The sequence below is a fragment of the Spermophilus citellus genome, assembly GCF_964194105.1.
Source record: "Spermophilus citellus genome assembly, chromosome: 3".
Lineage (NCBI taxonomy): Eukaryota > Metazoa > Chordata > Mammalia > Rodentia > Sciuridae > Spermophilus > Spermophilus citellus.
Genome location: NC_138184.1, coordinates 57320191 through 57335144, shown reverse-complemented (window position 1 = coordinate 57335144; position 14954 = coordinate 57320191). Strand labels below are relative to the sequence as shown.

The 14954-nt window shown below is 44.1% G+C and overlaps 1 protein-coding gene across 6 annotated transcripts in view; it reads right to left on the bottom strand.

The window, feature by feature from the left end:
* The window catches only part of ATXN7 (ataxin 7), a 138464-nt gene that overhangs the window by 76380 nt on the left and 47130 nt on the right, over positions 1–14954 (bottom strand). The window contains exons 1-3 of one of the 6 annotated variants that reach the window (XM_081284978.1): positions 11987–12113; positions 11291–11584; positions 10985–11053 (exon numbers count right to left, since the gene is read on the bottom strand). In XM_081284978.1, the coding sequence (XP_081141104.1) occupies positions 10985–11053; positions 11291–11573 (352 nt within the window). In that variant the 5' untranslated portion in view covers positions 11574–11584; positions 11987–12113. Of the gene's footprint in view, positions 1–10984; positions 11054–11290; positions 12306–14954 lie in introns of those variants that run through there. The other 5 variants (XM_081284980.1, XM_081284979.1, XM_081284976.1 and 2 more) reach the window with 5 other exon arrangements.

Below are 14954 nucleotides of genomic sequence, written 5' to 3'. Positions count from 1 at the left end.
ATATATTTTTAATTTTTGTTTTTAAGATTGTTGCCTGTCTCCTGCACTAAAACAGAAGCTCTATGAAGGCTGTTTGGTTTGCTGTGGTTTTTTGGAAACTAGAATAGGAGCAAGTCCAGAGTAGGTGCTCAGTAAATACACGGTAAGTGAATGAATAAACATATGCAGAAGTCAGGAAGGGGCTTCACTTGGGGGAAACAATTCATTTGAGATGTTATACATTTTAAAACCTTACTTTCGCAGTTTATCATTACCTAGAAACTCAGGAATTTCACATTAAGAGGTAGGCTATGTGCCCAATTGGCCCCAACTCCTACTTTAGCCACTGCCAATTCAGTTTCTACATTACTACCATGGTGACCTTTCAAACTCAGCCACCACAACCCCCACTCCCCCCCCTCCCCCGGCACAGACCTCTTTTCAGGATGTCTACATCCAGAACCATCTCCTGGTGGTTTGATGCCCATGTTCCAGCCTGTGACAAGTTACAGGCTCTGCCACTGAAGTGTCCCCATACCAGACTGGTTAACTGGTCCCTGCCTCTTGCAAGAAGTCCTCCTGATCAGAACGCTGCTGTCCCCTCCACTGCTCCAACAGCATTCCACCTCCAGTCAGAGACATTCCTGATTTTCTGGGCTTACATGCTCACAACACAGGACCTCTCAGGCCTTGCTAGGGAGTTTGGATTTTCTTCTAAGTGCAGTGGGAAGCCTCCAAAGGATTCTTAATTGCCTGCTTAGTTGGTTATCTTCCTGTCTCATCCTCCTCCTCCTCCTCAATTGATGACCTTTGAATTTCTCTCTTCACAGAAGCCACAGGAAAGAACCAACCATCTTATCCCACAATTCCACAGCTCGACCTGCAACTGACTCCACACACTCTTCCTCACCATACAGTGGAAGGAAATAATCTGACTATCCAAAGCCAACCTATCTATGGGGCTCTGAGTCTCATCCCCAATTTGAGGCATTACCCTGACTGGTATCCACGTCTCACATGCTATCCATGATTCCTCACTCCTGGATTGTTTCCACTGGTACACACACACAAGCCTATTACTCTCCCAATAAAATAAAGTGAAATCAATCTTCCTTTATTCCCTGGGACTCTTCACCCCAGGCCCCCAGCCTGCTATGACCTCGCTTCTCCTTTACTTTTCAGAGCAAAACCCTTTAACAGCACTGTCCACACTTGCCCTTGCCACTTCAGCTCTGGCTCTTCCAGCACCATAATCAGCACCTGCCAGCTCAAGTCTCCTGACCAAGGTCACTGACAACCACATTCCCAAAGCCAGAGATCCAAGTACTCTACTTCATGCAGCACCTGACACATTACCCCCCACCTAGCATTAACCCCCACCTAGTCTTCTCTCCTTTCAGATTTTACACCACCACCACTCATTGGTTTTCCCAACCACCTCGTTAAAGAGTTCTCCTCTCCCGTGTACCCACAGGTCAGTGTCAGTTTCCGAAGGCTTAGCCTCTGGTCCTTACTTGTCTTATCCCAGTCTCTGTTCACTGGTGATGCAAACTGATCTGGGAGCTCCAGCCCAGGCTGCTCTACCAAGCTGTAAACTGCATATTCAATGGCCGACTCCACAGTTGCATACAAGCAAACAGGGCTCCCGACCCTAAATATACTGTGTCCTTCATCATTCCTCAGCTTCATTAAATGGAGTCACTCAGTTGCTCAAGCCAATTTAATCTTTTTACTCTCATCCACATCTTCACTAAGTCAAGTAAACTCTACTTTCCAAAAGCATCCGGAACACAACAACCTCTCTGCACTGCCTCAGTCAGCCACTCTCCATGATGCAGGCTCTATAAACAGAAAGGGAACCTCACACAGCAGGACTTTGATCAGGCCACCTTTCTGCTGTGCTGCCCCCCCAGGAAGCTCCCATTACCATTATAATGCACTCAAATTCCTTACCTGGGCCTCTGTGATCTGACCCTCTGAATCCTATTTCCCTCCCTTCTTCCTCCATCTCCTCTCTTCAGATGATCAGTGGCTGCTTCTTTCTCATCATCTGAATCCCTGTTCAAGTATTAAATCCTCAGGAAAGTCCTCCTTGATCATGTTGACCTGAACTCCCTAGCCCTAACACATTAGCCTATTTTACTGATTTCAAGGCACTCCACAGTCCTTGAGAAAACAGTAAATACTGTGTCTCACTTCACTAGAAGGCAGGGACTAACTTCTGTAGGCTATCTTCAACACCCATCAGAAACCTGGCACTTAGTGGGAAGGTAACTCCTTAAGTATTTGCTGACTGAGTGCCTCCTGGGGGTTATGGCTGTGCCTCCTAACTGAGCTTGCAGTTGTATCCTCAGCCGCTAGCCCTACACAAGGTGGGGATAAAAGCTAAGTGAATGAAATTAAGGCAAAATACCCAGAAGATTCTCCAAGCAGTAGTTATGCTGAACAAAAGAACCATGGGCCTGCTGAAGGACAAGGTCTGGATCTTGTCAGGAAGAGAAATGACCAGGCAGGCAAGTTTGAGTCTTGCCAGCCAGCAAGTGCCCGAAGTAGTTACCTGGTGTCCTTAATCAAGTGTGAAGTGCTCTAAATCCAAATCCTGAAGTTGGAGATTTAAAATTGGCCCTGAGTGGGATTACAAAGCATGATGGCTTTTATGTTCCATGCCTCCACCACGGGGAAAATCTTTTCAATGAGCATGGATTAACATTTGTGATTACAATGATCATTTTTTCCATTAAAACGAATCTTTCTTTATGGTTTCCAAACAGAACAAGGTAACTTAAATGGAGAACTGCTGAAAGGAAAACGGAAATTTCCAAGAATTGAAAAGGTGACTTTCTAAACTCCCTCATCAGGCAGAAAACCCCAAGACGATCACCTCGCATACATAAAATCACAGGCGCAGAGTCCTCACTATCAATTCCCCGACTAGAGAACTTCATTCTGCTGCCTATGATTTACCTTCCTTGCCCAGAAAAAGAGGTCTGAAAACCATTACAGGAAACAGCTTCTAGACAATTCTGTACAAATGTGGAAAAGTAAAAACCCACACTGGGCTCCTAAGTCAGATGGCTAAAGAGGGAAGTAAGAAATACAACCTCTCAGACTTCCTATTTTTATTAGAGTCCAAGAAGGCCTGAAACCTAGGCTCATGTGCTACACGGTCATCCTGAACATGGGAGGCTTCCTCTCATGGACTGTCTACACCTTGTTTACTACAGCAAAACCTCTATTTCACTTTCTGTTGTTCCCTTGAAAGTCCTAAAGGACCACTGGATTGTAAGCATGCTTATAACACTGGGTTCTAGTTATTGATAAGATTATATCATTTAATCCTCCCAACCATTATGAGGAATTACCATTACTTCATTCACACGCAAGTCAACTGAGGCTCAGTGACACTAGGTGATTTCCTTCACATCAATTCCATTCTAGGACTGAGATTTGAACATGGGTTTAGCTGGAGAACTGAGCTCCCAATCTTCCTCCTGTCAGTGAAAGCTGACTTTTGCAAGCTTACTATATGGAACCTCTTATCTGCATAACACCTACTAACAGCACACAGAAATAGGGGCCCAGCAATTTAGGAAACAATGATTTAGTACTGTGCCTCTCACACACCAAAACAGATACTGATCTCTGAAAAGCCCATAATAAAATGAGGAAAAATAAAGATAACACATTGAGTTTCTCCTAAATCTAAAGTTAAAGAACTGTCCTTTATTCCAAGACAATGGCTCTTACTTTTATGATGGAGAAGACATATATAAAATGCTGGCAACTCTAGTTTTGGAGTTCCCCAATCACTTCTGAAGCTTCCTGGACTGAAATACAAAGCCGGGGGCCACTGGTAAAAGCATTACTTTTTTTCTATTGGAGAAGGGGGGAAAACCTCAAATTTTCACTTGAGTTGAAGATTATGAAAAACATCTGTAAAACCTGGGAGGGGAATAGGTTCTGTTTTAAGACTGGAAATCTAATTGATAATGAACTATTACTTTTTCCTTGCTATGCTTTTATATCTAAGAGGAAAAGTATTTCATGTTAGCAGGGTCTTTATTACAAAGAGGAACAAGAACACTAAATCTAGTTTTACGAGTGGCTAAAATGCAAAACTCATTCTTCTCCTTCCTTTGCTCATTTATAATCATCCCTGCTGTACATGATGAATATAAATGTAACCCTCTGCCTTTTTCTCAAAAGTAGAGTAACTCCAACTGTTAAGTCTACTAACTGGCGGCGCTTTTTTTTTCCCCCTTAGAACTTCAATCAAAAAATACTTTAATAATCAGAGGGGCACATTTATTAGAAATACTGCCATAAACTTTGAATATCAATGTGATTAAAAGCAATCTTGCACTGAAATGCTATTTAAATAGTGAAATTTCACTTCTCCCTTTTTAAAGGATTTTTTTTTAATGGCACAAATCCCAGATGATTGTGCCTGCTATCTGCTGCAACCTGAGCTTTCATTTAATCTTTTTCTTTAAAAGCCAATTACTTCTAATGCAAACTGCACACGTGCCCCACCCCCCCAAAGAAAAGATTTTATAAAGGAACAACTAAATACAACATATACACTATTATAAAGCACAGTAGGGAAATGGTTCTGACATCTTCAAAAATATTTTTGGTAAAGGTCAATTATTTCCAGACAAGGACAAAGAAAACAAAGGTTAGGGTAACCTGCTGAAGCTCATCAAAAGTGGGTACACATTCTAGAATGGACGGGGCACGGGAGCAGTTAGGCAGGTTGGCTTCAGTTAGGCCCATTTGAGTTTCAAGGCCTCCTGATGCCTTCTAATTCTGGCAAGCTACCTCACCTATCTGAGCCTTAGTCGTCTCATCTGTAAAAGGGAGATAATGATGACAGCCAGAACACGTTGTTACTGCGAATATTACAGGACGTAAAATGAGCTGGCACACAGTACAAGTACTCACCAAACTTGGGCTGTCCACTTACACATGGGACATTGTGAGATGTGGACCTCAGGAAGGATGTCCTTATAAAGAAGAAACACACTACACCATGCACAGGTAATATGCCACAAGGAGGCATAAAACCTCATACTTTCCTCCTGAGATTAGTTATGACAACAAAACTGCAAACGCGGAATCTTGCCCTACTGCAGATAACACATGCACTTTCCATAACCTGCGAAGTCTGGAGAGTTCTGAATTCAGCATAGCATATACCAGTGCCGCATACTTTTACCAAGTACAAAATTATAAAGATATGGGATCTCAGAACACTGTCTGCCTTCTTCAAGCAAAATGCAGATTTGTTTTCTGTTGAACCTTTCCAATAATCCCAAAACCTCCAACAAAGTTTTGGTTTCTCTAAACCAGGTCAATGGCATAAGTTCTAAAAAATTTGAGTGAAAATTCCATAAAAGTTCTAGACTCTGTGCTGCATATTTACGTACCACACAAGGGATTAAGAGATTCCATCATCCTAGGCTCTTGGAAACTATATGTGAACTGCCCTGAAATACATGTATGCCACAGAAGAGTAGCCGTGAATGACAAGTGTGGACATGGCGCAACCTTCTTAGGTGAAACCATTTCTTTCTCCATGTATTTCCTTCTATGTTATATAGACTACAGAATAAAATACTGTATTCTCCTCATCAAAATAGGAAGCTTAAGGAATCCTAGAATCACAGAAGGGGGTTTTGTTTCATCCTCCAAGGAAGTCATCACACCAGGGGTCAGCCAACTTCTCTGAGCTTGGTGAGCTATAGGGTCACCCACTTAACTCTGCTGTTCACTGTACAGAGAAAGCAGTCATAGACAATACGTAAATGAAAGGCTGTAGCTGTGCTCCAATAAAACTTTACTTAGGGACACAGACATTTGAATTTCATATAATTTTCACATGTCATGAAACCCTTTGTTTTGATTTCAACCATTCAGCAATGTAAGAATCATTCTGAAGTAGCTCAGGATGGATCTGACCTACAAGCTATAATTTGAATAGAATCTCAAAGATGGCAGAATGGAGGAAAGAATCCCTGCTGCAAGGGTGTCTGGTGGGGGCTCCTTTCCCCATGGGTTAGTGCAGATCTCACAGGCAGGTAGCTACACACAGTATTCTGCCCACCTACATCACTGCAGCACTGATGCTCAGAGAGAGGTGTTTCTCAAGTGTGGGCAATCTACTACCTAACCAAATGAGCACTCCTTCAAGCACTCCTGTTCAACAAGCCCCTCAGGTGACTGACCAAGGGACAGATCTCAAAGACTCCTGTGGAAGGCTTGGCTTAGATCTCCCTTAAGATGTAAGGGGACTTGCAAGCATTGCCACCTGAAGAGCCCTTGCAAGCTAACAGAAGAGATCAGAAACATCAGCCTGGCCTGCTTCTAAACAAAGGCACAGCATCAAGACTCCATTTTTACAGAATCCATGTTGAAGTTCAGGTGAGCAGAAAAGAGAAAACTGAAAAATGCTACCATGCCTGGGATGTACTTCACAACAACTCACTGTGGGGCAGAGATGAAGCAAGATTGGGCCGTGACTCATTAGCTGTTGAAGCGGTGTGATGGCTACAGAGGTTCATTAAAATATTTTCTCTCCTGTGTGTTTCAAATTGTCCATAAGAAAAAGCTGGGTATAAAAACAGATAAGAGAAACCCCAGGGAAAAACAGAGATTAAGACTCCCAGGGAGAGGGGTGTGAGTCTATAATGCAGTGCCTTTAACAGGACTTCATACAAACACCTGTTTCCAGTTCACTAGGAACCATTTCATTTCCTCCTAGAAAAGAAAGAAGGTGATGCTGCTGTGCTGACTCAGCACCCACCACCCAGTCCACCCTTAAAACACAAAAACAAAAGCTAGCTCCTAGAGGTGCCTCCTGACCTCTTTTCCATCTTGCCCCAGGCTCAACTAGGTCCCTGTATTTTGACAGGGAAATCACCTGTCATCAAGTGTGGCTATCACCCTGGGTTGCCATCCTCCATCCCCTGTCCAACTATCAGAGATAAGAGAGGTAGTATCCTGTCTTCACCCTTTCTGGAAAGTGTGAATGGAACACTACACTCAGAACAGAGCAACAGGAAGTACTGGAAGGAAGCTTCCGGCCTCCCCTGGTGCCATTACCCCACCACACAGAATTTAAGTAGAACACAATGTAAGTTGGTTTTTTTTTTTTTTTTTTTTTTTTTTGAGTCACAATACATTGGAAATTGATCATCTGAACCATTCACCCTATGGCACTCAGTTCAATCTTCACAGTAGTCCACTTCATTCCTGGGGGGCGGAGTTGAACCCAGGAGGTCCCATATGATAGGCAAGTGTCCTTCCACTGAGCTACACTCCAGTCCTTTAAATTATTTTGAGACAGGGTCTTCCTAAGTTGTTATGCAGGCCTTGAATTTGCCTGTGATTCTTCTGCCTTACTTCCCTACTAGCTGTGACTACAGACTTGTGCCATCATATCCAGCTCAACCCATTCGTTTTTTTTTTTTTTTTTTGGAGCAAATACTGAACACAAAAGTGTGCAGGAACTGAATAGTCATTAACAAAAATGTCCCTGCCTTCAGGACACATACACTCTAAAGCAACAGCCATCACAGTACATATGAGTGTTGACAGCACAGAGAAAGGGAAGAGTTGGGGAACTATGATGTCCACCCAACAGGTGGACTTCAGAAAAATTAGAGGTCCCTGCCCAAAGAAGAGTTCATTTTTCCAATTTCATTGATGATTCCCATAAAGACACCATGTATATTTTAAAAATGTACTGTGCAATTAAGGCTTTTGATACTGGGAATTGAACCTAGGGGTTCTCTACCACTGAGCTACATCTCCAGGCCTTTTTATTTTTAGTCAGGGTCTTATTATGTTGCTTAGAACCAAGCTAAGTTGTTGAGGCTGGCCTCAAAAACTTGTGATTTTCCTGCTTCAGCCTCAGGAGTTGCTGGGACTGATTACAGGTATGCACCACATTGCCTGATAATGTTTTCATTTTTTAAGGCTCCTATGTGTTCAGGAACTAATAAAGAAATTCTAGTCAGTGATTCATACCAATTAATTCCATCTAAACACAAATTTGTGATATTACAAATATAGAATTATACAAATTATCTTGAAAGGAAAAAGGTAATTTTTTGAGTTCACTTATTTTTAAAAAGTCAAAATATAACCAACCTTTTTCTACCAAGTCAACTGTACCATTAACAAATATTACAAACTACAGGAAAAACAGCAATAAAAATATGAGAATGCAGACATACAATAGGCTAAACTGAAAAGAACTGGAATTTTATCCCAGCATTTGCTACCTGTGCTAAAAGAAGACCCAAACCACAAATAATCTTACTTCCACTCAAATCAATAGTCCCAACCTTCTTCCACAGCATTAACCCTTGGGCAGTCTTGCCACAAAGGAATTTCTTCATAAGAAAAAGAGAAAAGGAAAAACGAAATAAAGCCTAATGTGTATTTAAACAGTGGGGGTGGGGACGTGTTGATAATCTAAAGGAAACTGTGGACACTTGCCCTGGAAGGTGGACATACATATTATTTTACATACAGTTTCTACAAACTTTGACCTCTGGAAATCTATTTAAGGGTCCCAGGTTACCAACCCTTGACCTAGATAAAAATCAAATTAGGAAGTCAGGTCTGGGATTATCAGCAGTTCAAAGGGTTAAAAGCAATTAATATGTATTTAGTCATTATACACAGGTTATCTAATTTAATTTCAACCCCTACAAAAACCTTGGGAAATATGTAGTACGTTTTCAAATAGAAAATGCTACCTTCAAAGAGATGAAGTAACTAATATAAGGTTAAGCCACTTTCTCAGGTTTTCTGACCTATCAGAAACCAGAGATTCAAGGAGCCCAGGAGCCCAGCAGAGATTCCTAGAGATATTCTAACAGGGAAAGCTGCTGATTTTCCATGCTTCATCACACAATTTACCTACATATTTCTCTCACATTTACGAGAGGAATTAGTACAGAGTTAATTCCAAAACATCTTTTACTTCGTTGGAGATAATCTTAGCCAAAGACAATGGATAAAGGTTCAATAAGTTTTGGTAATATTGAATGTATTTTTATTCCTGAAACATTCTGATATGGGCTGTTTGGTAAGACAACATACAAGTCTACTTCATGGAGTTCTCAAGCTTAGATTTTTAAACAGCGCCCCCAAAAATCTAGTCACAAACAAATGGAGAACTGTCTGAATTTAAAACTTCAGTCTCTACTCAAAACAGGCAAGCACAAGTTACAGATAGCCTGGCAGCTAAAGCATCCTCTAAATGGTGAGAGCAGCTTGGGGGTGGGGGGGTTAGGGGATGGGGGATGAACTCTAACAGACACTAATAATTTGATAGTTCAGAAGTACACACAACCAGATCCATGGCCCTTTTGAGCCTCCAGCAGGGAGTTTAAAAAAGGTCTTAGCACTTCATGGAACACCTGCTGATAAATGTATCCCAACAGAAAAATAGAGCAAAAATGGGTCCAGGCCACTAAATTTGGTTGGGTCTTGGTCCAGATGAAGGTCCTCAGTGAAACACTAAGATACTTACTCATTCTCTATAGAGGAATTACAATAATCAGCATCCTGTTTTCACACAGATTTAGAAACCCTTTATGGGAAATGTATCCACACCCAGAGAATGAAAACTAAGAACAAGAGTGGATCAGGTCCTCTAAAGTCTACTCCAACTGCTTCCTATGAGAGTTGCCACCTAGTGATTTTAATTTTTTAAGCCCAGGCGGGCTGCCAATGCCACACTAAAACCGGACTAACAACTGATTTTTTCTATTGCAACATCGCCAACAAGTCCTTTGCTTTCCCTCTTTCCTTTGCCCTCAAACAGTAGTTCTCCTTTTGAAAATCAACTAATTTGCTCTATGATCTGTTCCAACTGGAAGCTCTCATAGGGCTGCCACTGTATTATTCTTCCTCACAGGGCCAAAGAGGTCAAGTCGGCAACTGATAAAAACCAAAGTGGTGAAAGTGAAGAAAAGCCAGGTGTTGAAAACAAGAAGTAAATGTGCAGACAGTAACTACCAGCCCGCACTGGACTTAAAAATTTCCCAGCTGCCAACATTCTACCTACTCCAAATTCAGTATTTGGGATGCCAAGCCTCACTTAAGGCCTTTTCCTTTCTGAACACAGTGTGCCCGAGGCCTGATGCAGGCAAATAGTAGCACAAGCCACCAAGCCACCTAATTCATAAAAACAAGGAAATCTCCAGGACTAATCTGACAGCTTCCAGATACCAGACATTTCATTTGTAGGCATACCTTTAGCTACACATATTTCCCTAGAGCATCCTTCCACCAAATAGCTTAAAACTAACCAAAAGTTAAACTCTGATTTCACTAGATATGGGCAGTAAAGTTTTATTTCACCATCTAAAATTCTGGCTTTCCTTATTTTTTTTTTAACCCCCTCATCTTGCAGCTCTCAAAAAAAAAAAAAAAGTCTGACCAATTGCACTCATGCCGTGAAGAACCTCTGGTAGCATCTTGTACATTAAGTTCCACAGAAATAAAGCAGCAGCGATTAAGACATTTTTTTTTTCTAGTTCAAAATTCATTCTAATTAACAAAAAGAAACTTATGGGTGATCAGGTTTCCTTTCTAAGATACCCACTCCCAAGTACTTATGGAAATGATTCTAAAGCTGAGAAATCCTTCCTCCACTCATGTTCTCCACAAGGGGGTCACACCTGAAGGGATCTAGGTTAAACTCCCTAACTGATGATTCCCAGCGCTCACCACCTAGCAATGAATGCCACTCAGGCTGCACCTTGCCAGTCTTCCACTGAAGGGTTCTAGGATGCTCCCAATTACAGGAAGTCCCAGAGACTGGATTATCCCAAATGCTCTGCCCTCCCCCTCCCTCCTCCTCAGGCAGCATCCTCCAGGGGGAAGGGGAGCGGGTAAGGTGGGCTCAGGTTCCGGTCCCTGGTCAAGCAGTAAGGAAACTTCCCCGGGGTTTGCACAGACTCCATCAGGGGGGGGCTGGACTCACCTTCCCGACAGAGCCCCATGACTTCGCGGTTTTTCCCAAACTCCTTGAAACTTTCGTCCAATTCCGTCCCTAGGAGATATACACACACAGGAGGAGGGGAGAGGCAGGTCAGTGGCCAGGAGTGTGACGCACGCTCACGCACGCACGGGTAGGTGTGGGCACCACCTCGTTCCGCAACCCAGCGAACGATAGCATCTCTGACCCCCGAGGGGGCGGGTCACAGGACGGGGTGGCGGGGGAGGGGAGGAGAGGGTAGAGGAGGGGGGAAGTGGGGGGCGTGGGGAAGAGGAGGGCGTGGACACTCACCGTCCTTCCCAGGAAGTTTGGAAGCCTCGACCCACAGATTCCACGACTGTCCCAGCATCGCTTCGGGACTGGGCAGGGGCCTGCGCTCCCCGACCGTCGCCATTGCGGCGGCCGAGGTGGAGGCGGCGCCGGGGCCGCCGTCCTCCGGCCGTGGGCGCCGCGGTGGCGGCTGCTGCCGCGGGGGCTGCGGAGGCTGCTGCTGCTGCCGGCCGGCCGCTGCTCCGCCCGCCGCCGCCGCGCGGCGCGGCTCCCCCCTGACGTCATCCGCGGCCCGCTCCGACATTCTTTCCGCTCCTACGATGTAACAAAAAAGGGGGAAAAGAGTCTCGCGGGGGCCGCGTTTAAGGAGGCGCCGGGGAGTTCCGGCGGCGTGCGCGGCCCGCAGGCCGGGTGGGGCGCGCTGACAGCGCCCCCGGCCGCCCAGCCCCCAGCCCGCCTCCTCCCGGCCACCCCCTGCTCCGGGCGCAAAGTCCGCGGCGCGGGCTCGCTTTCGCTTTCGCCTCCCGCGGCCCCTCGGGGGAGAGAACCGGCCCCCGGCGGCCCGCCACCGGGGTGCTGGGTCCCCTGCCTGCCTCTGCCCGGAGGAGCCGGCTCCGAGGCCGGCGCCCGGAGCTGCCTCCGCCCCAGCCCCGCGCCCAGCACGGCAGCCCGCCGCGGTGAGGCCCGAGCCGCACCCCGGGTTCTCCGGCTGCCCACCCTGCGGCCGCTCGCATCCCCGGGCCGGGCCCGGCGGCCCCGCTCCTTCCTTCCGTCCGCGCGTCCGTCCGAGCGGCGGCGCCCGGCCGGCTCCCTTAAGCGGAGGCGCCTCCCGTCGCCTCCTCCCCCTCGCCGGTCCCTCCCTCTCAGCTCGCTCCGGCGAAGTTTGCACGTCAAGCCCCCGGAGTGGAGCCAGGGCGAAGTCGGAAACGCAGCCACCTTTGGAGGAGCCGGCCCGCCGGCCCCTGGGTATCACCGAGTGTCGCAGCCAGGGCCGGGGCGGAGAAGCTCGTGCAGGGAAAAGCACTTGACTGTAGTCTCGCGGGCGGCCGCACAGTTGTCAAAAAGCATGAATGGGACGCCGCCACAGCGGACGCCCGGCACGTAGGGAACCACAGGCCAGTATGGAAATGCCGCCCAGGTATTGGCCCAGGTGTCAGCCCCTTGTGCACGCGATCGCGCCCACGTGTGTGTCCCAGTGCTCACAAGTGGAGGTCACGGTTTGCGCTCGGGGGACTTGGAATTTCTCGTCTAACAAAAAAGAGACCACGAAATCAGTGTAATAGAGAGTACAGGAGAGAAACCGAGGCGATCTGTATCCGTTTACATGTTCAGAGTCACTACCTCAAATTTCTGTATTTTTCCTTCCGTTGCTCCTGGAATTGATTCATTTATCCCCCAAATAAAAATCTTACCATTTAAAAATCACATTCAGTTTTAACTTAAGCGATTGGCCTCTCCCTCTTTATTGTCTTGGGCAGGGTGAGAACACACAGCTTGGGGGAAGGTACAGAATTCCTAGAAAACATGTTTGAAAGGCACTGTTTTCCATCAGTGTTTGTTCTCTAAATTAAGGCATTAGTGCACAGAACTTTACACCCCTCCTCAACCTGCACCCACACCCCTTCTTCTTAAGTGGTAGGCAAAAGAGAGTAAAATAAAAGGTTACTTAATGAGCTGAAGCATAGGAAAGGCTTGAAACAGTAGCAGACCTCATTGAACCCTTGCCCTAAATGTTACTATAATTACTGTTATCTCAAACTGATGTGAAAATCTGAAGCCTGAAACAAAACCAGTGATTCTGATCATCACATTTCATACTGCAGTAATATCAGCACTCCTGTAACCTGTTCAGAGCTGCTTGCTTACAGGTGTTTCTCTGACTAGGTGGGGGGAGGTGTTTTGTTTTTTTTTGGGGGGGGTATTTTAAATCTCAAAACATCTGGTGTGGCAAAGGAGGCCAACTTCCCCTTGGAAGAAACAAAGTCCCACTTGGAGAAATATAAGAACGTTTGAACAAGAGTAAAAATTAACAAGGAAACGCAGGACTCCAGTGGAAAGGGTTTTAGGTTCAAATTTTAAAGTACACAATACGTATGAATTTTTTGTTTAGACAGATTTAGAACTATTTTTTTTAAGTGAAATTGCAATGCAAACAAGTTCATTAAGTGAAACTATGGATGCTTCCAGTCCTTATCAAAATACAATTGGCCCTCTGTATCCTCTGGCTCAGCATCCACAGACTGAACAACATAGATTGGAAGTACTTTTTCTTTAAAACAAAGCGAACAAAGAAACTGACCCTGTACTGAACATGTACATTTTTTTTCTTGTCATTATTCTATAACTACAGGCTAACAACTATTTTCATAGCATTTACATTGTATTAGCCATTATAAACAATCTAGAGATGTTTAAGGTTCATGAGAGGATGTGCCTGGGTAATATGCAAATACAGTGATATTTTATATAAGGGAGGTGAGCATCTGCAAAATTTTGATGACTGGGGTGGGGGATTCTGGAATCAATTCCCTAGGATACTACTGAGGGACAGCTGTAACCAAAAGTAGTAGAAATGATTGGAAGTATTTAACTTACAATTCATGTCTAAGTTTTAACTTCCTAAATAAGACTATCAAAGAAAAAATGCATGGTCAAAACATAGATCCCCTTGGGCTGGGGTTGTGGCTCATCAGTAAAGCTCACCTAGCCTGCAAGGCCCTGGGTTCAATCCTCAGCACCACATATAAATAAATAAAATAAAGGATTCCCTTGCCAACAAGAAAGTTCCTAACTTTTATAAACATAGCTTGGATATCTCCAGTACAGATGTTCAACTTTTCATAATTCTGAATTACTGAAATATATGTATAATTGCATGAAAATATCCAAATTCTGATTCCCTGGATCAAAGGATACAATTTATCAATTACTTTGAATTTCGTAATTCGACATTTAAAATAAATGAGAATTTGAATATAATGGCATTTGGAGCTGCCAGTGAAAAGAAAAGTTGAGGACTACTCAGCCATTTAGTGACCAAAGGGAACTTACTTGAGTAAAGTTCTTCTGATTCTTGAAAATGCAGGTTGAGAATTAAAATAAGGGGAAGAATGGCAAATGTGAAGTACAGTCTCACTTCCTCCAGATATTGCTTGATTTCTTTTACATGTGAAAATATTTCACAGTTTACCAATACAGGACTTCCAGCCAATGAGAATCAAAATAGCAATTTGTAATACTTCAAATTTTACCTTAACTCCTGCTTGATATCTTTTTTTCCTTCAAAGTTTTGATTGGTTTAATAAAGAAGACACAAAAGAGCTTAAAATTTTAAAAAATCATCTTAACATTATAATAGTTACTAAGGGATCTTAATTATAATAGCAGCTATCAATTGTTGAGCACCTCAATAATTGCTGTAGGTGCCTTATTGCATTATCTCATTATATGCAGTCATGCCAGTTATAAATTGCATTATTTACAATGGACTGATAAGGAAAATGAGGTAGGACTCTAGAGCCAGTCTTGCTATTGCTGGGTGTAGATATTAGCTCTTCCACTTATAAGCTGTGTCACCAGGCAGGTTACCTAACTTGCCAGTACCTCAGTTTCATAATCTATAAAATGGAGATAAGGCCAGATATTTCAGGATTACACGAAAAGATTCTTGGTACAAAGCTTAACC